Genomic DNA, 26,721 nt, shown 5'->3' on the forward strand with positions numbered 1-26,721 from the left:
TGTGGCGGTTCTTCTTTTTTCTTCATTTTTTTAAAAGGCATTCAATGTTTTTTTTCCTCCTTTTTCCGAACCATTTCATTTTCTGTGCAGTCTTTGAAACTGTTTGAGGATACCATACAACTTTAGATGGAAATAGCAGAACTGAAAAGAAAGACATTACCACTAAATGCTGCAAATCTCATGGGGGGAAAAGATCCCAGTGGAGAAAGCTTGAACAATCTACAGTTAAGGGTGCTGGACAGGAGGACAAGGAAATAGAAAAAACAGGCAAAATGACAACAAACACAAAGCTTATGTTAGAACATTTATTCTTATTCGTATACCACACTTCATCCACACTTATGATTATGGTTTAAACTGAGCCAACACTGGTTGCATATTTACACTCTGTAACCGCTACTTTTCTCACAAGGTCACCACACGTCTTTTTGGAAGAATATAACAGAGGCACCATTGTGCATGTTCAAGCAATTCATCCAGCAATCATTGGCAGTCCGACTTATTTTGATAAGATTTGGAAGCACTGCAAGGTTCTGAAAAATGTCTGAACAATGGCTTTGGGAAAATGTGTTTGGGATTAGAGCTGCTGTCTCGCACGGGGAACTTCCAGAGCCCGTGCATTTTCTGCTTCTGACCCAATCCCCCTCCGTGTACTTGCCTGAAGGTTCCACTATGCAACCACTGTTAACAGCTTAGTGATGATCCAGTGAACCTGGGTTGAAATCCAAGGAGCGCACGCCCATGTTGACATCAGATAGGTCCCTGATCCACACAAACTATTCACATGCTCTACATGCCATTTGGTCTTGTGAAGTTATCTTTACTTTGCCATAGCTGTGCACCTAGTTTTGCTTCCATTTCATAGGTAAAATATTTTGCACATTCTTGTCTTCACTGTCTCTTCAGACAGACAAATGAGGCCACTGCCCCTTCAGTTGTACTTTCCTCCCCTTTCCCTTCTCTGATTTTATATTATTTTATTTTTGGTAATTGTCTGTTTAACTTGTGACACAATGTGTCTTAACCGACCAGATAGGCGGGATATAAAATAAATAAATAAATAAATAAATAAATAAATAAATAAATAAATAAATAAATAAATAAATAAATAAATAAATGTTGTTGTCTTCCCCCATTTAGAGAGTAGCAATTTGTTTTAAGAGTGGGACAATTCCGAAAAATTCAGTGAATTAAACAGAAGCCTCGTCTGGAAGAGCCTCTGCTCACTTAAGACTTTCCTGGGTTGAGGATGGATTTTTCATTACCACAATCAATCTAATTACTGACATGAAAAAAAACAGCCTTCATAGCAACAAGACCCTTGAGAAGTTAAATATTAAAACTTTGTATTATGAGCTAGAGTTAGACCCCTATCCCTTGGGCTTTCTTTTGTGTATTTTGCATTATGAATAGTAGAATAATAGCTGGATTACATGCTTATTGTAAAGGATGAAAAGATAACCTAAAGTGAACATAAAAATATCTATTTTAAGCTACTTTTTTCTTCTTCAAAGGATTCACTATACCCACAATTTCTACTTCTTCAAGCACTAATTGGCAAAGGACTGTTGGTTTTTCAGGTGGAATCTAAAATTGAAATATTTACATTAATACCAGTTTGTTTGTTTGTTTGTTTATATTTATATCCTGCCCATCTAGACTGGGTCTACTCTGGGCAGCATTACACAATTTAAAAACAATAGAACCAATAGATATGTAAAAATCCAAGATGTAAAAAGATAAATATTAAGATCCAGCAGGAGGGAAAGACTGCCTGAATTACGTTTATTTCTAAAGACACCCAGAGAGGGAGCCTGGCAGATCTCTACGGGCAAGTTGTTTAGGAGGTGAGGGCCCACTGTTGAGAAGGCCCGGCTCCTCATCCTTTCCCTCCAGGCCTCCCTCGGCGTCAGGCCCCTCAGTCGCCTGGCCTGGCTAGAAGGAGTGCCTCTGGCAAAATTGGGTGGGAGAAGGCCCTCTGCTAGATATTGAGGTCCTGAACCATTTAGGCCTTTATAAGTAATCGGAAGAACTTTGAAATCAATGTGGAAATGAATGGGCCACCAATGCAAGGCAGCCAGTGTGGGATATGTTGGTGTGTCTTCAACCTAGTTAGAAGTCTGGTCACGGCATTTTGTACCATCTGAAGTTTCCCCATCAATCTCAAAGGCAGCCCCACATTGAGCGCATTACAGTAGTCTAATCTTGAGACTACGAGCGCATGGACCAAAGTGGTGAGTGCCCCCACATCAAGATAGGGATGCAGCTGGGCAATCCGCCAAAGGTGGAATTGTATGGAACGGACCACTGATGACACCTGGGTCTCCATGGTGAGCGTTGGGTCCAGATGTACACCCAAGCTGCAAACCTCAGTCTTGGTGGTAAGAGTCAACCCCCCCCCCCAAAAAAGAGGGAGTTTCCCAAACCACTGATGTCTGGGGCACCCACCTGAAGGACCTCCATCTTGCCTGGATTCAGCCTCAGTCCGTTCTCCTGCATCCATTGCTGAACAGCCCCCAGGCAGTGCTCAAGGGACGAGACAGCATCCACTGTTGTTGGAAAAAAGGAGATGTAGAGGTGAATATCATCAGCGTACTGATACCATGAAGCCCCATATCCCCTGATGACCCCTCCCAGCAGCCTCATATAGATGTTAAACAGCATTGGAGAGATAATTGAGCCCTGCGGGACCCCACAGTTGAGGATCCATGGGGCCGAGAAACTCTCTCCAATCTGCACTCTCTGGGGGCGGTCCTCCAAGAAGGAATGGAGCCAGGCAAGTGCCAGACCACCAATTCCCAGCTTGGAGAGCCTCCCCAAGAGAATACCATGGTCGCCAGTATCAAAGGTGGCTGAGATATCGAGAAGGAACAGCAGAGACATTTTCCCCCTGTTGGCCTCTCTCAGCAGGTCATCAGACAGGGCGACCAATGCTGTTTCCATTCCATGGCGTGGCCTGAAGCCCGAGTGGAATGGATCCAGGGCATTGGTTTCATCCAGAAGAGCCCGTAGCTGATCAGCCACCACACTCTCAACTACCTCCAACTTTAGAAGGAATGCATTATTCATTATCATTATCATTCCGTACGTTGTTACACTGATATTCTACCTTTCCTTATCTCAAGGCAACAAAATGTGGTCCTGCTCCAATTTTATCCTTATGACCAACTTATGAAGTAACTTGGGCACAGAGAGAGAGAGAGAGAGAGAGAGAGAGAGAGAGAGAGAGAGAGAGAGAGCTGTCCAAGGTCATATGAGGATCTTTGTGATTGCCAACTTTGGGTCCCCAGATGTTCTTGGAATAAAACTCCCAAAAGCTTTTACCAGTAGCTGCATTGGCCTGGGAGTTGTAGTCCAAGAACAGCTCTATACCAAAGGTTACAGTCCCCATATATTAAACAAGAATGCAGTACCTTTGCCAAAGAAGTAAAATATATGCTGTATATAAAATACTATGAAATATATTTATCACATATCATAAACTTGCTGAAGGCAAAGGGACACCCCCCCCCAACATTGTGGGATGGGCACCCGCATCCGGATCTACGAGCTATTGCTGTAACATCCTGATAAAAGCTTCTTATCAAATGGTGGACAAAAAGGATTACCTGAAAATCAGCCCAAAAAATAGACATTGCTATCAAGCCATGGCATTTGGCCATTATCATGATACTAAGCTAGGTATCATGCATTATTAAACTTTGTTATTTCTCAGCATCACTGCTCTGCCCCTCAGTGAAGAACCTCCATCTTGAATAAATCAAGTAACCAACCTCAGCAGAGGAGCCTTTTTGTGACCAAGAAGGCCCTCAGTAAATGCTCACTGGAGCTTCTGTGCTCAGATGTAAAAAGTTGTTGGATCAAGACTTATATTTTTATGAGTAGTATAGTACAACAAAAGGATGATAAAGGCAATTAATACTGTCTAGCTAAATAACTCTCTCAAGATGTTTGTGTAAGAATGCAAAAGTATAAGAGGGGAGAAGGAAAAAACATTCTTTATACATAATTGTAGTCTTATTTTCTATGAAGCCTGGCTGGCTTAGAAAAGGGCATTTGATAAGTGCAGGTATGATTAACAATATTAGCTTTGGTTTCTAATACGGCTTAAACAGAGCTCGTGGTGGGGAAGGGCTGGGCTGGGCTCTGCCATCTCCTGTGTTCATTCATCTCATCTGGTTTTTGATTCACAATGTGAGTGAACTGGGTGGCTTTCTGGAGCCCCATATTGTTTCTGCACCAACGCCTCAGCGTTTACGGGCAAAGGAGGATGATTGCCGCTAATGACCGCCCAGAAATAAGAGAAACTGCTGATTTAGTGCAGGCCATTCTTGACCTTGACACAAGATGGGACGGGCAAAGGGAAGGACTCAAAATAGAGCAAAGGAAAGAAAGAGAGATCAAACAAGGGGTGCAGACTGACCATGTCCCCCTCCTTCCTCGTCCTTCATTCAGCTAACACCTGGCTGAGTTAGAAAACATGACCGGCCAACCTTCCCCAGTTGCAGCCAATTGAAGCTGTCAGCTCCCAGCTTGTCACCCAGTAGATCAGGAGGCCCCAGGGCTACCCGAAGAGCTCTAATTAGGCCGAAATGGTACTTCTGCTACTGACCTGCTAGGACCTTTGGCAAAGCATTTAACATCATTAGTTAACTTTTTTGTGTGTGTGGAAAAAAAAGTGTGAATGTAAATGAACAGCCAGGGCGTTTCAATGGGGAATGTCAGTGGCATCATTCCCCCACCCCACACAGACATCCCCCCCTTTTTCTTTTTGCATGAATAGTTTACTTGTGTTCCCCAACTTGGAGGTGGGGATGGGATGTGTGCCGCACAACAGAGGGTGATCTTCCAGCAGATCTGGATGTGTTCCAAGCATAAGCAAGTCCACAAATGTGGGAAAGATGATAACTTTCCTATTTTCAAATGAAAGGGGCGGGAGAAAGTGGGGGAAGCTCAAAGAAAACTAAGAGTGCACTTCTAGCTAGGCGAGAGGCTGAAGGCCCGCTGAGTTGCAACTATCCTAGCCAAAACTGTTCTGAATCCAAACAGCTCCCAGTCCAAGTGTGCTAGAAATTAGATAAGACTATATTCACCTTGGCCTAAATTTGGGCTGGCATGGTGAGCATGTTCTCAAGATGGAGGAGTTCTGGATTTGGCTTCATTCACCTCGATCCTTGCATTATACTTTTCTCAACTCTTTTTTTTTTACTCTCTTGCTAGCAGATCTTAGCTACCAGAGCAGATTTGCTGGCAGATTCCTCTGTCGGATGATCTCTGAGATCAGTCAGAGCATTTCTTCCAGGAATGGAAAGGAAAGGAAAGGGATTTGAGACAGCAGAAGAAGATTCTGCATATTCCTAAAACACAGCTTCCAAAGGCATCTAAGGAATGTAATGTTAAATGACCTGTGACAGGACATTTCTTCTCAGGAATTAAATCTACTCATCAAATATAAGATTACATGTAGAAACAGAACTATATATTGCACTTTTTAGATCATAATCTAGTGCAGAGCATGTAAATATAAGAAAAAGAAAAGAAAAAAGAAAGAGAAAGGGAAAGGGGGAAAAGATACATTCCCATTTTGTGTTTATTCTGCAATTATTTCTTACATTTATTCTGTGAAAACCTGCTGAAATTAAAGATATAAACATGGGGTCTTGGTTATTTTTGTCATTATGCACATTATGTCAAGTCACTTCCAGTGTATGGTGATGTATGCATTAGTGACCTCCGAAACGTCCTATTGTCAACAGCCCTGCTCACGTCTTGCAAACTCAACACCATGGCTTCCTTTATTGAGTCAATGCACCTCTTATCTGGTCTTCCTCTTTTCCTATTGACTTCAGCTTTTCCCAGCAACTTTTCCCTTATCTATTTAGCTCACCCTATTTGTTGTTGAGGATTAGTTTGAGATATACAGTTTCTAGCTAAATTATAGAGCTTGATCAGAAGGCATTTGTCCCGCTGTTTGGTGCCCTGTGAGGATGAGTTGGTTCACTTTTTTCCCTGGCAATCAGATGACATAGTCACCAGAGAGAACCAATTTGTCCCCAGAGGGCCCCATCCTCAACTTTCTGAGCTCCTGGCAAGGGCTTCTAATCTTTTGCTCTAGTTTGGTCTGTTTCCAGTATGTGCAATTGCTGGGAATGGACCAAGAAGCAAGCCTTAAGCTATCAAAGCTCCTTCCGCTGTCAATTTTCAGTATTGTGGTTTTGGCTGCGGGCAGTTTCTTGATTGGCACTTCAGACAAAACAACAACAACAACAAAAATAAACTAAGTGATGCAGCACATCAGCGGTGGTTTAGCAGAGATTAAAAAAATAATTTTACTTTCCCTCCCTCTCAGCCAGGAAGCAAGGCAAGTGTTCAGTTTGCTGCTATCCTGAAGGTCTTGGGATGCAGTGCTAAAGCAGGCAGAGATGTGAGGAGGAGGAGGGGAAGAAAAGGCTACAATCCGACCCCTCCACTTCTGTTCTGACCATGGCTAAATGATAAACAAGGAGACATGCTGCTCTAGGCTCAAGAAATGTTATGCTCTTGTTTCCTTGCAATGGCTCGTGAGGTGAGCTTTGGTATGGAAGGAGCTGCTGTGCTAAGAGCTAATGGGTGACTCTGTAGGAGACGGGAGAAAAAAAGCACCCGTTACAGGCATATTGCTTGGTTCATGCACAGATGGCATATCCATATCAGATTCTCTTTCCCTCTTTCTTACTCACTTTGAATAATTTGAATAACAGCCTCATTGCTAGCGTTGCAGTATGTCTGCCATTGCAGGCCTTAAAACCAAGTGATTTTGTTTGCCTGAAAAGGCTGCCAGTTGGCATACAATGAGGCAAACAGCCTTTTTCCCATCCCAGAGGATATACTCATATATGCCATTTTCCTGAAAAATAGATCATGTGTCAGAAGTGAGAAATTCAAATATATAAAGAAATCTACTGAAGCAGAACCGTAGCAAAGAAGGACAGACTCGCTTTTCCAGGGATTAGGCTATTATGCAGTGATTCTTTCCATATCTAAATGGCTCCCCTATGAATTACCTCAACTGGGAATGCTGCTAGTGTGTGTTGGTTCTGCCTTCTCTTGACAACAAGTTCCAGGGCTGTGATAATAGACAGGAGTGCAAATGAACACAGAGGGAGAGGAAGGTGTGTGTAAGATTTGACGAACCTTTAAAATTCCTCAAGTGAGGGATGGGCATTGAGCTAAAAGATGAAATCCTTTTGCAGATTTGAGAGCTACAGGAAGGAAGGAAAGTAAAGTTTTGGTGCACAAATAGAAGTCCTCTAATGCAGTGCTGTGCATGCAGGGTCAAACATGTGGCTATATCCATATCTACATCCATATCTACAGGATCAAAGGATTTTAAAACTAGCTAATTAATCGATTAAATATTGCAAACACTGTCTAAACAGCATTCAAAATATTTTTGCATGTCACTCCTAACCACCTGGCTTTTCAACTGTTCCCCAAACCTGAACAGCATTCAGTGAATCTGAATGGCATTTATGTATAGAAGGCTCTTAAACAGCTACGGTCTGCAAGCCCACCTCCCCTTTTCAAAATAATTCTCAGAAAGCTAGTTGCAGCCGTGCTTTTTCAAACAGTCAGATGAAAAGGTTACCATGCTATGGCCAACTGAGATAAAATTCGCACAGGTTTTCTTAAGGCAGAATTGTGACGAATGAGTTGAAATTGTGCCAGACCTGTGTACTGGTAGTTGAGCAGAGAGGTGCAAATGGCAGTGGAAGAGAAAAGCCAATCACAAAGAAGCATTTAGTACTTTTAAGCAAAATACTTTACTATTTTAAGCAAATAAGAACAGCCAGTTAAGAGAAGTCAGAAACCTTAAGCATAAAACACTCAGGAAGTCCTTGCTGTTCCGGTGCTTACATGTGACCTCTTCTCTATCACATGCCCAGACATGGCCCAACCTCTTCACTTAGGGGGTTTCTCTCCAGCTGGGGAACTCATTGAAAAGCTCTCATTCCCTGCCTTGCTTTGGCTTATCTTCCACAGGAGCCTCCCACTGTGGCCACAATGGGCTCTGGGAGAAAGGAATCAAACCTGTCAACAGCCGCAGGAGGTGAGCCCACTGCATTGTCTTAAAGGGCCAGCCTTGTTAAACACAACCCTTCGCCTTGAAGCTCAGGCACCTGCTAACAAGATGAGGTCCCCCACCACCATTTTCCCCCTACTGTGTCCATATCTAATCTTTGCCTAATGGTTTTAACTTGGTCCACTTGGGTTCCTTTCACGGGCAGAGATAAAGGGAAAGATAAAGTAATTGCCTGTAAAAACATTGCTGTGCAACATCTATTGCTTCCTTGGCTGAAAATGTCATAGCAATTGAAAAGCTCTTAGGGCAGTTCAAGAACAAGGTTGCAAAAGAGATGGGGGTTCTACATATGGACGATCTCTTTTTGAACACTGGGTTAGAATACCAGAGTGGCTGCTTTTAGCTTTCTGAAAGGAAGTAGTTTCTATGACATATAAAGATGTTAATTAAGCAACAAATTTTAGAAAGGGAAACAGCATTTGCAGTTTGGGGCTAGTGTCCTACATTTGCTTACCTGACAGTAAGCCCCACTTAGCAGAGTGCAACTTAGTTCTGAATAGCCTTTCACAACATTGCAGGGTTCACTCTTCATGTACATTAATGCCATTTTCTTCTGTAGATCTGACTCCTCAAAGATGACTGCGCTGCTAGATTCATCAACGGAACCAAACTGGATAATAACATCATGTTTGCTACAGCCTTTTAAATTAGATAGTACCTTTAACTTTGTGATTAACAACAACAACAATAGCAACAAACTCTCACCCATATATAAGGCTTCAGCTATTTTATTTTTTTGTTTTTGAATGCAGAGATCACAGAGCAACACATGAAAAGTGAGACGGGTAGGTATAGAATACAGAAAAGTGAACGTCTCATTCAATTTCTTTAAAAATAAATAAAATTAGCCCAAACGCTCCGGTATCTTTATGAATGTGCTGGAAAGAATTTGAGATTGAGAAAACAAACCCCTATCCAGATGTAGAAAACAACAAAATTGGTTGATTCACCTTCTAGGCAGAAGGTTTTGACTGTTTCACTCTTAAAAACCTGGCTTTCAATTCTTATGTATGCAACTGTATTAGTGCTGAATTAGGACTGCAGATTCCTTGAATCTGAGAGGCACCTCACCTTTAGCAGCTACACAGCACACAAGTAAATGTGTCCTCTCCATGCTGGGAATAATGCCTATTGAATTTGGCCAGTTCAGATGGGCAAGAGTTTTGTCCAGTTCAAGTTGTTTGATAAGACAATGCCAAAGGGAATGAAATCGTTCTGCGTTTTCTTTTATTTTTTTAATGGTGGGAGAAAACGAGACTGAGAGATTCACGCATCCACAGGAGACACTATTGTGGTGGTTGTTATGTGCAGTCCAGTCACCTTCAACCTATGGCGACCTTATGAATACGCAATGTCCAAAATGTTCTGTCCTCAACAGCCCTGCTCAGCTCTTCCAAACCCAGGGAGTCAATCCATCTCCTCTTTTCCTGCCGCCTTCCATGTTTCCCAGCATTTTTGTCTTTTCCAGAGAATCTTGCCTTCTCATGATGTGCCCAAAGTCGGACAGCCTCAGTTTCAACATTTTTGCCTCCAGAGATAGTTCAGGCTTGATATCTGAGCTATGACCCATGTGCCTGTCTTTTTTGGCGGGGTACATATTTTTACAAAGCACTCCTCTAGCACCACATTTCAAAGAAATCAAATTTCCCCCTGTGATGAGACAAATACTACTATTTACTGGAAAGTTTCTCAAAGAGTAGAAAAAAGTACAGAAAGGGGAAAAAAGCACCCTTCTTATTGAGAATTGTAAGGAAATCTGAAATATATTCAGATATATATAGTTCATAACATATAAAGCCCTTAATGACTTAGGAACTCAATATTTGGCAGAATGTCCCTCCAACACAAAGCAAAGCAAAGCATGCTGCTTATATACCGCCCCATAGTGCTTGAAGCACTCTCTGGGCAGTTTACAAGTTAATTATGCAGGCTACGCATTGCCCCCCCCCCCAGCGAACTGGGTACTCATTTTACTGACCTCGGAAGGATAGAAGGCTGAGTTAACCTTGAGCCGGCTACCTGGGATTGAACCCCAGGTTGTGAGCACAGTTTTGGCTGCAGTACAGCGGTTTAACCACTGCGCCATGAGGCTCTGTGGTTAGCTACTTGTCCCACAAGTTCCTCGCAGTCCTTGATGTTAAGAATTGTAACACCCAAGGAGGCCAAAATAAAACAACGAATACTAGGAACTGGGCTTTTTTGGTTATGGCCCTTTACATCTCAACAGACAGGGTTTGGGTAGGGAGAAAGGTGATGGGGGGGGGAGAAAGAAGGCTGTAGGTCTGTACTCACTCACTTGGGAAAATGTCCCATTGAACTCATAGACACATATAGAGTTGCACTGTAATATAAAGGCCAGAATCCTGCAAAAACAACCATAAGGTGAGGTTTGCATCTTTGGTGGAGTGCCCCTGCGACTTATTTTGCAACCCATGTGTGACTAGCTGCATTAAGGACACCTTACCAGAGGGTGCAAAAGACTTGCCCACTTACCATTTGACATACCTTTCCCCCCCTCAGGATTCTGGACAGAAAACCTAAGTCAAAAATCCTGTTGCTTAGCACAGTTAATCGCAATGGACAAGGTCCATTGAATCAATGGAACTGATGGAGGTGTTGTTGACACCAGTGCCCTATTGCTTCACCTAGCTGACTCTAGTGAGATTTGCTACACTAAGCAACAGGATTTGGTCTGATGTCATATTCTTGGGCAACCAAACACTGTTGATGTGAAAATAGTTCAAATGCTTCAGTAGCTGCCAGCACACCTGGAAGAAAACAGCTACTTGGTGATACAGTACTAGAGATGTATATAGAACCATAAAAAGGTCTGAAGTTTATTTTGACCTCTGTTGCTAACAATATCTGGTAAACTTTGGCCATAGTCATATTATCCTGCACACCAGAAAGCTACCATAATTGTTGTCAAAACAAGCCTTGGTAAGATGCATTATTCTGTAGATAATTCTGTTGAAATTCTGTGGCAGAAAGTAATAATTGTAGAGCAATGAGAAAGATGAAGCAAAAGACTGTGCTTCTGGTTGGCAGAAGCCCAGAGAAGTTTGGTGTAAAGGAGATATTTAGACGAACACAAATGCTCAGAGCAAAACAGAAACCTGACCTCTTGTACTTCTTCAAGTTCTAATATATGGTACCTAGGATACATTGGGAGTTCTTCTTGTATAGGGCTTTGAGTGCCCAAATCTGTAGTGTGTTATTCACACACACATCCACACACATTTATGTATATGGTTTTTAACTTATCAAAATAAGTAAATGAGGCAGTCCAGAAACATTCAACATCTGGAAGGAAAAAAATTAAAAGAAAGATCTTAATCTCTCTTTCAAAGCAATGAAATGCTAGTGATTTATTTGACAACAGGGGTTTTATTAGCTGCTCTGTCTGGCAGTGACATTATTTTCTCTCTGTTCTGTGAAAGGCTGTGGGTAATGCTAGTGGAAAGGCACAAAGTAAAACACTGGAAACAGAAGATAGTTTTCTTTATAGAAAAGCAGTGGCTTATTTATATGTACAGAGGAGGTCTCCAAGATCAGTTTAACCTTAGAACCATTATTTCAAGTAAAACAGCATTATTCTGCATTATTCTGCATTTTGTTGTTGTTTAGTCATTAAGTCGTGTCCAGCTCTTCGTGACTCCACGGACCAGAGCATGCCAGGCCCTCCTGTCTTCCACTGCCTCCCAGAGTTGGGTCAAGTCATGCTGGTAGTTTTGATGACACAGTCCAACCATCTTGTCATCTGTTGTCCCCTTCTTCTCTTGCCTTCACACTTTCCCAGCATCAGGGTCTTTTCCAGGGAGTCTTCTCTTATCATGAGATGGCCAAAGTATTGAAAACTCAACTTCAGAATCTGTCCTTCCAGTTGATTACAACTCAGAGTTGATTTCCTTTAGAATGGATAGGTTTGTTCTCTTTGCAATCCATGTGACCCTCAAGAGTCTCCTTCAGCACCACATTTCAAAAGCATCAATTCTTCACTGGTCAGCTTTGAGTATGCAGACCTTTGTTGGCAAGGTGATGTCTCTGCTTTTTAAGATGCTGTCTAGGTTTGTCACCACTTTCCTCCCAAGAAGCAGGCATCTTTTAATTTCGTGGCTACAGTGATCATGGAGCCCAAGGAAGTAAAATCTGTCACTGCCTCCATATCTTCCCCTTCTATTTGCCAGGAGGTGATGGAACCAGTGGCCATGATCTTAGTTTTTTTTTAATGTTGAGCTTCAGACAGTTTTTTGCATGCTTTCACCCTCATTAAGAGGTTCTTTAATTCTTCCTCACTTTCTGCCATCAGAGTGGTATCATCTGCATATCGGAGGTTGTTGATATTTCTTCTGGCAATCTTAATTCCAGTTTGGGATTCCTCCAGTCCGGCCTTTCGCATGATGTATTTTGCATATAAGTTAAATAAGCAGGGGGACAATGTACAGCCTTGTCATGCCACTTTCCCAATTTTGAACCAATCATATCCAGTTCTAGCTGTTTCTTCCTGTCCCACATATAGATTTCTCAGGAGATAGATATGGTGGCCAGGCACTCCCATTTCTTGAAGAACTTGCCATAGTTTTCTGTGGTCCACACAGCCAAACGCTTTTGCGTAGTCAATGAAGCAGAAGTAAATGTTTTTCTGAAACTCTCTGGCTTTCTCCATAATCTAAGCGTATGTTAGCAATTTAGTTCCTCTAGTTCCTCTGCCCATTCGGAATCCAGCTTCTACTTCTGGGAGTTCTTGGTCCACATACTGCTGAAGCCTACCTTATAGGATTTTGAGCATAACCTTGCTAGCGTGTGAAATGAGTGATTTTGCATTAATGCAGCATATTGCATTGCCTATTGAGAAAACAATAAATAATTCATTTTATGTGCCATGTCATGATAGGGTGGATTCATCTCATGAGTTCAAGAAACCAGAGCTATATTGTTTGCAATTCATTCTCCTTTAGTAAGCTTAACATAGAATACCTTCTCAGGGGAAGCTAAAGCAAGGAAATCTTATAACCAATTCAGGCAGGATTCTTGTACATTTCCAGTGCTGCAGTGTTATGTGTTTGTGTATGGCCCTTGTGAATCATTGTCCATTAACTTCTGCCATGTTCCAGCAACGTGCCTTTGGTGGGAAATGAGTTTTCTAAAGTATTGCAGTTCCACAGAAGAATGGTGAGGTCTCCAAGGGCTTATACTACTGTCTCCTTGTGACCGATTACATTTATAGCATCTGCTGTCTTAGAACATTCTTAGAAGTCAGAAGTATGCTTCTTTACAGTAGGCCCTATGGAGATTCTTCCATACATTTAAGAAATAGAATGCCACCCGGCAACCTAGGGGCAACAGCCAGGCCCTCCATGAAAGAGAGATGTGACAAACCTTTGAAAACATAGTCAATTGTTGCCTTTCTTTACCAAGCTTTCCTTGTTTCTTAAGAGTAAATAATGGTACAAAATAACAGGTTTCGTATATATTTTGTCATCAGTGCTCATAACAGAACAAGCCAGCACTTGAATCTCTTCCTCCTCCATTTCGTGAGAACACACCGGTTTCATTGGAAACATAACTCAGAAGTTACAATTACATTGCAACAGGAGTGAAGTTATTCTTTTTAAGGACTTAGCTATTTGTAACAAGTTGGTTTGGCCCTCTAGTCTGTAAATGCTTGTTTCAGATTCTCTACTGTTCCACACTAAAAATACATCAGGCACTTCTGAAGCGTTATGGAAAATTATAACAGTCGCTCTCAGCAACCATTGCCAGAGATGTCCAAGAGTTCCTCTCAGTGTAAGAAAAGATCCAACAGAGGGCATTTTGCCCAGTGTTCCATGAAACACAGAGCCAGCTTTAGGAAGAGGACTGGAAAAGACCAGTCAAAGGAAGTTTTGACACTGCTGCTCTGAGCAGCTCAGATTCTCTGAAGTCTTCACTGCCTGTCACTTGGCGGCAGCAGTGACACACAAGAAGCTCACATTTCACAACCAGCCTCCCCCCCCCCCCGCCACACCCCGCCATCAATGATTTGCTCAATAGCTACTAGCAAAAATTATTTTTTTTCAAGAATAGGATGTGAGTCAACATGTTAGCTAATTATTACACTAAAGGCATGAAGGGGAACAAAAATGGCTGGAGTTATACCATTTCATGCCTAACTACGTATTCTTCATGGGTGAAGGGATTTCTTGACAGCAAATAACCTACTGTGGTATTTAATAAGATTCCTGGATGATGTTTTCTTGAATAAATAACATTATACTGTATCTCAGTAATCTATCTGTGGTACAAAATATTTTAACTGAGGTGCTGAGAAATACTGGAGGATTTTTTTATATGCTATATAAATATTTGAAACCTTACACTTAAAATATTAGCAGATCTTCCTCTTTTTTTTTAAAAAAAATATTGTCTCATGCTTGCTCCGGCAAAGAACCACCATATTAATATCACAGGGCTCATTTCAATTCCATGAAACTGTTTGAGATACATCATTCGAGAGGCATAATTGCCTTACACGCAGTGAATCACCTGCAGCTAGAAAAAAAGCTGCAACTAGAGTTACCTGGGATGGTTCCTTTTCAGAAGAAGAATGGGAGAACAAACCACTTCAGTAGGAGAAAACAAGAACCAAGAAGAAACACAATGGACTGAGGCAGTGCCTGGCTCTGCCAGGGAGGACCCAGTTCCTCCAGGAGATGCTGGTTCTTCATCCAGTACAGCTTAAGGGATGAAGAACCTCTGGCTTTACACTAGCAGGTCCCAGTGGCCTTCTTGGGCCACGGCATCTCCCTGGAGGACACTGAAATGAACACAGCCAAGGTTGAAATGGACTCAGTCCATTTAAAGTGTGAAGGAAACCCAGCAATTTTTAGGGCTTCCCAACTAATACTGGTGGTTAATCCCAAATTTTACTGGCCTAACAGCCCTTCTGATCAATCTGCTCTGTGGCTTTAAGTCATATCAATGGCATGAAGCAGTCTAATGAGTCTTCTAGCAGCTAAAGGGTTTCTTTTATTTCTGAGCCTGAAACAACCAGATCATCACACCCTTTAATTTTGGAAACAGGTGCCTCTTTTGTGATTGTGGGAGCAATACTCCACTACTTCTCCAAGCCTTTGGGTTCTTTCCTACTTTAGAAGTGCTACTTCCTCAAGTCGACTCTAATAAGTGCAACTATACCATCTGGGAAAAGGTCTCCTAAATATCAAGGTAGGTTCTAACACTTGGCACACCTGCTGGAAGGGGCCGTGTACCCAATCTAGGTCCATACAGATTGCCACAGCCTGGAACACCTCCAGATGGCATTCAAGTTAATCCATCATCACATGCAATGGTCCTTATTCTTCTTTGAGGAGAACTATGTCTCCCACTTCCAGAGCTGCCAGGCTGGTGATAATTTGTCCAGGATATCCAAACAGGAGCCAGAGGTTGGGAGTTTGATTCCCCACTGTGCTTCCTTGACAGGGGCTGGACTGGTAATGTAACCCTATTTAGCACAGATTGAATCCCTGTTTCTTGATCTGCCTTATGACTGACAAGGAACAACTCTGCTTTAAGCTTTACTTTATTCAACATGGCAACCTTATCAATATGAAAAAGCTTGAATAATTACTGTAATAACTACGCAAATAATTGAGTAATAAATGGAAAGTCACTCACAAATCTCTCCTAAAGGTAAATCAGCACATTATAAAATGGCTATTTATTAATGAAGTAAGGGACGTGGTGGCGCTGCGGGTTAAACCGCAGAAGCCTGTGCTGCAGGGTCAGAAGACCAGCAGTCGTAAGATCAAATCCACGTGATGGAGTGAGCGCTCATCGCTTGTCCCAGCTCCCGCCAACCTAGCGGTTCGAAAGCATGTAAAAATGCGAGTAGATAAATAGGAACCACCTTGGTGGGAAGGTAACAGCGTTCCGTGTCTAAGTCGCACTGGCCATGTGACCACGGAAAGATTGTCTTCAGACAAAACGCTGGCTCTATGGCTTGGAAACGGGGATGAGCACCGCCCCCTAGAGTCGAACACGACTGGACAAAAAATTGTCAAGGGGAACCTTTACCTTTACCATTTTATTAATGAAGATTGTTCTGTGTGGGAAAAACAAAATAGTTTCCCACTAATAATTCCCTGCTTTTTCAACATCTCTGTCTGCATATGCATAACATGTTTTAAACAAAATAAAGTCAATGACTGCAGATACCAAGAGAGAGAGAAAAGAGCATAAACAAGTTTAAATTCCTTTGAACTTGGGTGGTGGGTTTGTTTTCTTTGTACTAATAAGTAGATTATTTGTCCATGTTTATCTTTTTCTTATAGGTAACCATTTTCCAAAATTGCATTAAATTTTATGCATATAAATCTTCAATATATATTGGGAATTCAAGCAAAGGCCACCTTGCTCCAGATCAGATATCACTGGCAACAACTACTGTCACCAAGCTTCATGAAAAAGCTTTCCCAAAACTCTGCTTGTTTTCAACTAAATTGGATATTGCTTTCTCAGCTCCATGTTCCTAACTGACACCATGTAGGTTATGTCCTGTTTCTTTGCCACATTTCTTCAATCTTACAACTATAACATACAGGTCACTTCTTCGCACAGCTACAATTCCATAATTAGAACCAGGTAAGTTATGAAATGGAGCATGTCCTTGGCATATGTTAAACTCTGTCAAACCAAATTTGCAGAGCATTCCAAAACTGGGAGGTACAGTCCCATGACCCAGGAACCACCACTTCCTAAGCCAAGCAGGTTCTTTACATCCAAGATGAGAATTGGTACCCGCACATCTCAATTTTTAAAAAATCTTCTTATTGTTATTAGTAGATGGGAAAATAATTATTTTAGCTCTAGACCATGGACGTTTGGAGTTCAGTCTACGGATATTTGAGGGGAAAAGGAGATTTTGGATCCTGTGCCCCTGAGATGTCTTGCTTTGGGCTCCACTTTCAGAAGTAATGCAGTTCCTCCCCCCCAAAAAAACAATTAAGGATGGGGGCCTTCCACCCAAAGTGGAAGTACTCTGCACTAGTGGCACTGCTCTCCACTAGCAGAGAAGCAGTTTTGATGCAATCAGTGATCTGTCAGCCAACATGTGGGAGGGGCTGAGAAAACTCTGAAAGGCTCCAGCCTTATACATGCTCATCTGGTATAGGATTTACTTCTGAAAAGGCATGCACAGGAATGTAAGTTAAAGAGCAATGGCCCAGATGGGTATTTGTCCTGCTGTTTGTGCTGCTTTTTTTGCTTTTCAATATTAATTTCACTGACTACACAGAGTTAGTGCTAATTGTGACTAGATCTGATATTTTAGCTTGAATGTACACTATACTTTGTCCGGCTGGTAGAACGTATTGTCCCCCCCCCCAATGTTTCCAATATTATTATTTTGTCTTGCTTATATGATCACCTGTATCAGACCGTTAGGCCATTGTTGGGCATGCCAAAATGACATGACAGAGGATACACAGAGTTGGATGTGGTTTGGGAGTGAATTGTCTTCATTTTGCCTGCCTTCTTCTGTTCCTGTTGGCAAGGACTACAACTGTAAAGCAAATTGTATTTTTTAAAATATATTTTTTCTACTTTAGAAGCAAACTGATACTGCATTACTCAAATGCTGACTATGTTTTGTCTATTCAGTGCTATTTCACTTGTGAAAACATTAAAAAAGAATGGACTTGAATGGTGATGAATGGGTGGATAAGGGGGTATTGATAATGGTAGAGAAGGGTTTGAGAGAAGGGGGTTATGTGATGTGTGAACATTTGATATACACATTCCTGGGATAATTAAACATTTATATGTGGTCTGCACAAGCAATTTAAATGGCAGAATGTGATACAGAGACGTTTGCATCAAATTAGGATGAACCTCTGTGTGAACAGATCACACACAGTTCTTTAGAATCCTAAAACTGTTATGTTAACAGTCTCATTGAGAACCAGTGTCGTGTAGTGGATAAAGCATCACAGTAAGAATCAGGAAAACTGAATCTAAATCTCCACTTGGCCATCAAAACTCGTTGGGGTGTGCAATGCTAAACCACTCCTTGAATATCTCATATTCCTCAAAAATCTTATAGGAGTTGCCATAAGTTGTAAGTTACTCAACAATATATAATACAAAAGCTTTCACTTCCTCCTCTCCCCACCCTGTAAATGTAAGAGCAGTATTATTCTTCAAAATAAGTATGTTTGGTGGGGACATGGGAGGGGGCCTTCTCTGTTGTGGCTCTTAGATTCTGGAACTCCTGTTCATGGGGGGCCAGGCTGGTCCTATCTTTACTGTCTTTCTGCTAGTGGGCAAAAACTTCAGGCAGTTTTTTTTGGGGGGGGGGAGGTGACTGGCTGTCTAAGGGAGATTCTTTAGGACTGTTGTATTTTTGTTGTTTTTAATGAGTTTTCGGTACTAGTTTTATCTTTGAGTTTTAAGTATGATATTTGTTAATTTTCTTAATACAGTAATAATTTACTGTTTTCAGGTTTTATACTGTGCATCTTTTAATACTTTAAGCTGCCTTTTTAAGGTGAAAATCTTTAAGTCACATTAAGTATACTTTATTAAGGGCCTGGCCAGACAGGTATACAGATCAGTATTTGGATTACTGTTGGTATGATTTAATTTGAACCAAATTGTGTCATCCACACATTTCTACTTACATTGACCCCTCTTGCCCCCTCGTATGAGCTGTCCCACATCTTTCTGGTACAGGACAAGAAACTTGATTTTTTTGGGGGTGTGTGTCTGTATGATTTGGCATGCTCCCAATTATCCCATTTTGTAGCCTGTGCGAATGGCTAGTTCACACTCAAATAGAGCAATGGGCAGTGTTCTCATCCTGTAACATAATAGGTGGGTTGTGATATAATAGGTGGGAGGAGGGAAAAACCCATCATCTATTTTCATCATCATCTTTTAAAATATTTTACTAACTGACACAGCATAATTCTAATATTATACGAGGTGGATGTATTGTTCTTTCAATATGCGACTTTACTTAACAAAAACAATAAAAAGGGGAAGTTACTGGTGCCTGCTGAATGATGATGGGAAAAGGTGGGGAAGTGGGCTTTTGACTCCATGGGTTCTGTCTCTGCAAGGCAGTGCAGCCCCAGCAGAACTGCAGTTAAGACAAAGGAAGGAAAACGAGGAGTTTACCTCCCTTCCATTTCCCTAACCTTCTCCCCCTACCCCCAAGTTCTCTTCTTGTGCCAGTAGTGCTGGCATGAGCTTGCCTTGCTCCTTATGAGTAAACTGGATAAACTTACACATGAGTAAACTGGCAAACCAAAGAGTTGTGTGGACCTTTTTCATGGGAGAATAAACATCTCCAGTGTGAATGGAAGGATCGCTCAATTGAGAGATAAAATAGATCATCCTGAAGATAAGAACCTTTTATGTGTCAGCCAGACCAACCCAAATTCCCCCATCTAGACAGGCCCTAAATTGTTTTCTTGATCAAGCATTTTAGTTCACTTATTCTAAAGGCAGGAAAAACATTTTGAGGTGTCTGTATGTCATGTAGAATTAACATACTATGCTTGTTAAAAAAATCATCTAGATAATCGTGCTTACTCAGATTTCTATTGAGTTGGAAAGTCTGAAAATGTACTGTTTCAAATTTTTCCAAAAAATCTACATCAATGAACAGATGTACAGAACAATGAACAGAACAATGGCAAAAAAACCTGAATTATGAACAGCTTAGAATGAAAAACTGTTTTATTACCTTTGTCTGAACATGCATGATCTAGCGTTAGAAGAATCAATATGGATTTTTAAAACCTCTGATGGTGTCATTTTTTCTTACGATTTCTTAACAACAGTTTAAAATATTTTGTCAAATAATTAAGATTTTCTTGATCTTTCATTTTAAAATAGGACATAGTATATCTTTATACGGGCCTAGCAATAATAGATGTGGAAGCCTAACAGACATGCAAAAGATGTAGAATTCGAGGTCCATAGTCTGCAAGCACATTAACACAACAAATGACAACATTGCCAAGAGAGTCATTAGTCTATTGTGTCAATGATCCTTGAACTAATACGTCTTTAAGTAAGCCTTGACATGATAGCTTACAATAGCTCCTTCATAATATCAGAACAATGGAATCCCTTAGTAAGCCTTGAAATCATTCTCTTTACTATGTAAATAACCTATGATGTGTGGCATGTAAGAATTTACACACTACAATCTCCAAATGGATTAGGGAAAATTGATGCCCATTTTCCATAAGCTTAGGAGTTAGTGGCAGGTTGTAGTGAGCTAAGCAATTATGTTGAGTTGTTTCTTTTTGTAGCCCAGAGCTGTAGAGCAGCTGGAAGTCAAAGACCATCTTACCCTAATTGAGGGGAGAAAGGATTCTTAAAAGATCACTTATTCCAGATCACTTTTATAGGAAAACCCTTTGAAGAGTCAAAGTCAAAAACATTCTCATTTTTATATGGTGAAATACAAATGCAACAAAAAAGATGTGGCTACCCTGCATCTGGCAAGTCACAAACTACTTCTGGACCATTTCAGAAAACAGGTATCAAAATAAAGACACAAGATGCTACGATGCCCATGCTAGGTTTAACAAATCCTTTCCTTTCTTATTCATAAAGGCAGTATCAAACGCAGACACTAGCAGCAAACCATAGTCTCCAAACCAAAATTTTAAATGTTTTTAAACCGTAAGTTTTACTGCCCAAACAGATTAATTCTGAGAGTATTGACAAAGTAGTTTTAAACTGGTCAAAATACAGTATTTTCAAAAAAGTATAATAGTCCAGTGCTTCAGTTATCCCAGAAACTGAAGACGGTTGCAAATCCATAAATGAAACGTACTATCTCATTTAGACTTAAATTCTATACACATTTACCCAACAGTACATTCCTTTGATTTTAGTGGGATCTGCTTCTGAGCAGATATATAATTATGTCCTCCTTTACTCACCTTTTCCTCTAAATTAAACCACCTCAGATATTGTAACCTTTCCTCATAGGGACTCCCTCCAGTTCCTTGGTCATTTTGGTTGCCCTTTCTGCATTTTTTTTAAAATGTAGATCATCAGAACTTTATACTGTATTCCAGATGTGGTAGATTATGAATTTAAAGAAGGGCATGATAGTAACAGTTTTGTTCTTGATTTTTTCTTTAAAGTATACCTAATAAAGTGTGTCCGTGTGCATGTTTTTGTTGACAGCAGCCACATGCTGTATCAACATTTTCATCAAACTCTCTGCCGCAATTCTAAGAACCCTTTCTTGGCCAATCATTGCCAACTAAGATGCCATTGGCACATATGTGAAGCTGGGATATCTGGGCCCTCTATAAATGGATATCTTTACAGTTTCCAACACTGAATCTCATTTGCTATTTTATTGCTCAATGAACACAATGATTTCTCAGTATTACTAAAGATGATTCAATTTAGTTAAAAAAATATTGAAGGAAGTAGACAACTAAAGTTCTGACACTAACTTCACATGTGGAATTGAAAGTGAGTTTGCAAGATACTTCCTGTAAGTAAATGAAAACTCACTGGATATAGCAATATATTACAATCATGAGCACACCCCCTTTATGGAATGGTTCCTCAATTTAGAAACTTCTTTGGTGAATACAGAGACATGTAGAGGGATTAACTCCCTACAGAGGTACTGTGATATTTTAGAAAAGATGTGAAAGGAAACGAAAACGATTCAGTGAAGATTTTTCTTCATTACTTCCCAGCCCACTGAAGTGAACATACAATGAGGGAGGTCCATACACATTGATTTTAGATCTGAGGAAGTATACAGCTAACAGCATTTTAAGTGTATCCATTTTCAGTTAGTTCAACAAAATTACGAATGAAGAAAGTAACAAAGTGAAAGTTTTTTGTGAGGAAATTGCAGGCTAAAAGTGATCATTTAGATTGTGAAATGTTTCTTTTCATCAAAAGTAAAGGGTTTTTAAATACAGAAGTAAAGTCAGGAGGGTTTTTTGGTTCCTTTATCCAAGCTAGACGTTTTGCAAGCTGTAATCTGTGTCCCTTTCAGGATGGTAATCTTCAGCAATTTCGCTGTTCAAAGAGTCTTTTTTTGATCCTAAAAGGTACTTGCTAGAAAATTTCTGGCAATAAAGATCATAACCAACCTCCAAGAAGTCTTCAGAAACAGCACACACTCTGTGTTCAAAAATAAAAGGACCTTACACATCTCTAACCAAACTGTGCCCAAAGCTTGTTGTAATGTGTTGTTCATATAAATAAGAGCAATTTAAAGTATGCCTCTTAATATTTTCAAGCTTGATAAATGAATGCTATCAACATTAATTTTTTACAGTAGCCTTTCTTGTATATAACAACAAAAAGTGTTTAAAAGGTGTCCCCATTTTATAGATGGAAATGTTTAAGGAAATAAAAGTTCAAGTATATGGTCAAAGAAAGGTTACACACAGAGATTCAACTTTACTAGATCTCATCAGCTGCATTTGTATAATTTACTTTAGTGCTTATACAGTTTGCACATTTTAAAATATAGATTTAGGATATCACTTGTCATATCTGAAGTGCGATTTTCTGAAGTTCAGTTCTAACATGAATGAAAAGAATGACTGTACTAGTTGTTGTTGTTTAGTCGGTAAATCATGTTGACTTTTCGTGGCCCCATGGAACAAGCACTCCAGGCCTTCCTGTCTTCCACTGCCTCCCAGAGTTGGGTCAAATTCACGTTGGTAGCTTCGATGACACTGTCCAACCATCTCGTCCTCTGTCGTCCCCTTCTCTTCTTGCCTTCACACTTTCCTAACGTCAGGGTCTTTTCCAGGGAGTCTTCTCTTCTCATGAGATGGCCAAAGTATTGGAGCCTCAGCTTCAGGATCTGTCCTTCCAGTGAGCACTCAGGGTTGATTTCCTTCAAAATGGATATGTTTGTTCTCTTTGCAGTCCAGGGGACTCTCAAGAGTCTCCTCCAGCACCACAATTCAAAAGCATCAATTATTCGGCAGTCAGCCTTCTTTATGGCCCAGCTCTCACTTCCATACATCACTAGTGGAAAAAAAAATAGCTTTGACTATGCAGGCCTTGACAGTACTAGTACATTAATATAAATTATGGTTGTTTATTCTGATAGGAATGAACTTCAGTAAGTCATGATCTTGCATACTCCTCCCAACCAAAGTTGGGAGGAGTATGCAAGATCAGGCGTTTGGAAGGTCTTGCTTTTGTTTTGTATGAACTGCAGACAGTTGTCTCATCCAAACCCAAGAAACTCTAGTTTAACCTACCTGGATTATTTGAAAAATGCTAACTGCAAACCATAGGATATGAAGTTGGTTTGTTTGAACAAACCCTATTTAAGATTGACCAGAGATTGACACTGAAAGGCAAAGCTAAATTGTAGTTCATGAAAATTAGAAGCAAAACCTTTTCATCTCCTTTTCAAGACCACACTGGAGGAGAGTATAGCTTGTGAGTTTGAGGTTCACAGCAGTTTGTCCCCATCACAATAAAGTATGGATTATTTTGACATACAAACTATCATTTTTCCAGTGCTGGCATTTATTCATTCACAGTATTTAATAACAATAACATTAATCTTAGAACTGCAGAGCTGGAAGGGATGATATGGATCATTGATTCTAGCACCTGTCAAGAAGGCACAATGGGGAACTGAACTCCCAGATACTTAAACCATTGAGCTATCCAGCAGTTCTGTTTGTTTATATCCCTACCATCAGAACAATTTAAAAACATAAAAACTAAAATAATAACAAACATCCCAGTAAACTCTTTTGCCTTACTTTGAAGTAATGCATTCAGGAATTACCTCACCCCTGGCCACAATTTATCATGCCAACAGTTTAAGACTATATGTGAACATACTGTATTTTGCAAAATTATTGTTCAAACTTTTGATGTTTTGCACTCTTAGACTGTAAAGTACCTGTCCATGTTATTTTTTTTTATAGAAAAGTTTTTGAGGAATGTAGTAGTCTGAAGCTTCAAATGAGAAAGCAGCTTCCTAATGAACCATAACAGGATCTGCAGAGGCAATTCACATTCAGACCAGCCAATTAAGTAATTAACAGCACTAAGCTTTTGTTTCACAACAAAAGTGCTTTCCCCACAATCTGAAGCTTACTGTGTTTGACAAGATTCAGGACTAGCACCCAATCCTCCATATTAAAACTGTGAAGCTTTTCTTTTGTATATCCCATCTTCTGAACATCACACCCCAATTCCTATATCACCAAAACACCATCTACAGACACACTGCTGTCCTTACAGGAACAAATTGTGACTAATCATACAGGGAAAAGCCTGTTCAAATTGTTCTGCCTTGAAAAAGTAGAAGCCTCCCAGCAGCAGAGATTTTTTAAAAAGCTGCTTTGGGAGCAGAAAGGGTCGGACCAATTCGAATCAGTCATGCAGTCAATTTTTTCAAAAAAAGTACCTGTACTGTACTTAGAATTCACCCATTTTATAAGGGGAGCAAATCCTATCGTATTTGACCTTGTAGTTGCTCTCTCCTCACTGAGCCAGCTCTACTCTATGCCGCCACCAAGGGCAGATATGTGTGTGTGTGAGAAGAAGGAAGGAGGGGTGAAGTGGCTGATGTCGGAGGACTGCCTGCTCTCTCCCTCAGCAGAGGAGGGAGCCCAGCCAGCTCTGCACTACTGGGGCCAGAATACTTCTCCCTGTTGGTCGGATAACCCTCTGTTCCTAAGGGCTGGTGTTGCACGAATGGAGCACAGAGTGAATAACTGCACACGACTGTGTGTGTGTGTGTGTGCCTGCGTGGGTTAGACTTCTCATCCATCTTGCTCGTCTACCCTCCTTCTTTGGCATCTCTGGGTTCTCCCCATGGGGCGGCATCTCTACAGGAGAGGCCAGAGGAGGAGGAGGACCGAAAGCACGACGCTTCCTGCTCCTCCTAACTTGGAACCACCCTTAGCATAACCTACAGCCCAGCTTCAACAGACCGCTCGTGGAGTTACTTATGAGAAAATGGACCCTGCGTTTTTGCCGGGACACGAACAGGAAGGACCACCCGATGACGGCTCATCCAGAAGTAAACCCCACAGCATTCAGCAGAGCTCCCTTTGAAGTAAATGGGGGAAGGAGCCCACGTGGGCTGGATGAGGCAGGGAAGGCGAACTTGCACCTTCCCAGGATTAGGAGAGGAGTCTAAACAGCCAGCTCCACGTGGAACGTTCGGGAGCCAGATCCCGCGAGAGTCCAGAAATCTCGAGTCTGGGAAGGCGCGCGTTCGACGGTCTCCTAGCAACGGGTTCTTTGAGCTTCAGCGGGAAGCCATGGCGCGTCGGGAAAGTGGAGCCGGAGGGGGGCAGCCGCAGCAGCAGCGACGCTTCACTGTGACCGACCTCAAACATCAGGCCGCCGAGTATTACCGGAACAATGAAGTGCCGCAACGCCTGGAGGAAGTGCTGAACGCCATGTTCTACCAGCGCCCCGCCGACTTCTACGGGTACCTTGTAGGTGGAGTTCCCCCCCCCGCCCACCTTCTCCCCGCCCCATGTCTCTATAAGCCTTTGCCTGCTGCCCTCCCCGGAGGCTGGAAGAAAAGCCCCCAAGAGTAGAGATCGGGGGACGGGAGGAAGGTCGAACCGGGACCCGTGAGGAGGGACCGCAACTTTTCTACTGCTTTTCTAGGTCGTTGCAGAGGCTTTTGTAGATCCAGTCCACAACGCAAGTTGCAGTCTCAAGAGGCAATAATATGTAGCTAAAGTGGTGGGGGGGGACTGTGGTTAAAGGTGGCTGAATTGCAGAAGATACAGAACAGAGATAATTGCCATTCACGGAGACATTTGTTCATTGATAAGAAGTCCAAGTGGCCGAAATTTTCTTGGCACAGCTCTGCCTGTGCAAGACTGATGGTGTCATCACCTTTTATTCATTTCTTAAAAAAAAAAAAACTCCCTCCCATGTTATGAGGCTCCCTAGGGATCCCTTTTGTTCTGAGGAAGCCTTTGGGGGCCTCAGGATAGTGGGAGGGGAAGTCTTTTTAATGGCCAAAAATCACCCTTCAAGGCTTCCCCAGGACAAAAGAGATCCCTAGGGAGTTTCAGAGCCCGGTGGAGGACAATTGCAACTGGAAACTTTTAATGAACAGTGAAAAAGCAGCAGCTGATGACATCAACAATCTTGTGTCTGCAGAACTATCTTGTGTCTGCCAGCAGTATTTTAACCCTAGTGACTAAAGGCCTTTGTCCCTATCCAAGTTAAAGGAGATACAGTAAAGAGTTAACTTTGGAGGAATTCTTGTTTTATATTGAAACTTGTTGTTGATGCTTCTCTGTTCAAAAATAACCAGTTGGTTAGTAACATGATCTCCTGGACTGTTGAAATATTCCCACACAAGATTTCTGACATTGTCATTACTAATATTGAAGTTATGTTAATTTATTTCCTGCAGAGATTGTATTATTTGTCATACCTAAACTGTGAAAGAGAGTTAGTGGCAATTGATAGTGTGTACCATGTGGGGAGATGAGATGACAATCATATGGGCACTCTTACAGTACCACTGACGTTTTCAGTTCCTGAAATATTATTGCTAGAGTGGATATGGAGTATTATTAAAGTTTTAATAATAAATAATAATA

The 26,721-nt window shown here is 41.2% G+C and overlaps 1 protein-coding gene across 4 annotated transcripts in view; it reads left to right on the forward strand.

The window, feature by feature from the left end:
• The first annotated feature begins 1,807 nt into the window (after positions 1 to 1,807).
• Positions 1,808 to 26,721, forward strand: part of ENO4 (enolase 4) — a 52,427-nt gene continuing 27,513 nt past the window's right edge. For all 4 annotated transcript variants that reach the window (XM_078389605.1, XM_020779959.3, XM_072995496.2 and 1 more), the window contains exon 1: positions 1,808 to 25,590. In XM_078389605.1, coding sequence (XP_078245731.1) covers positions 25,207 to 25,590 — 384 coding nt within the window. In that variant the 5' untranslated portion in view covers positions 1,808 to 25,206. The remainder of the gene's footprint in view (positions 25,591 to 26,721) is intronic.

This window comes from Pogona vitticeps, chromosome 3 (genome assembly GCF_051106095.1).
Source record: "Pogona vitticeps strain Pit_001003342236 chromosome 3, PviZW2.1, whole genome shotgun sequence".
In the NCBI taxonomy this organism is placed as follows: domain Eukaryota; kingdom Metazoa; phylum Chordata; class Lepidosauria; order Squamata; family Agamidae; genus Pogona; species Pogona vitticeps.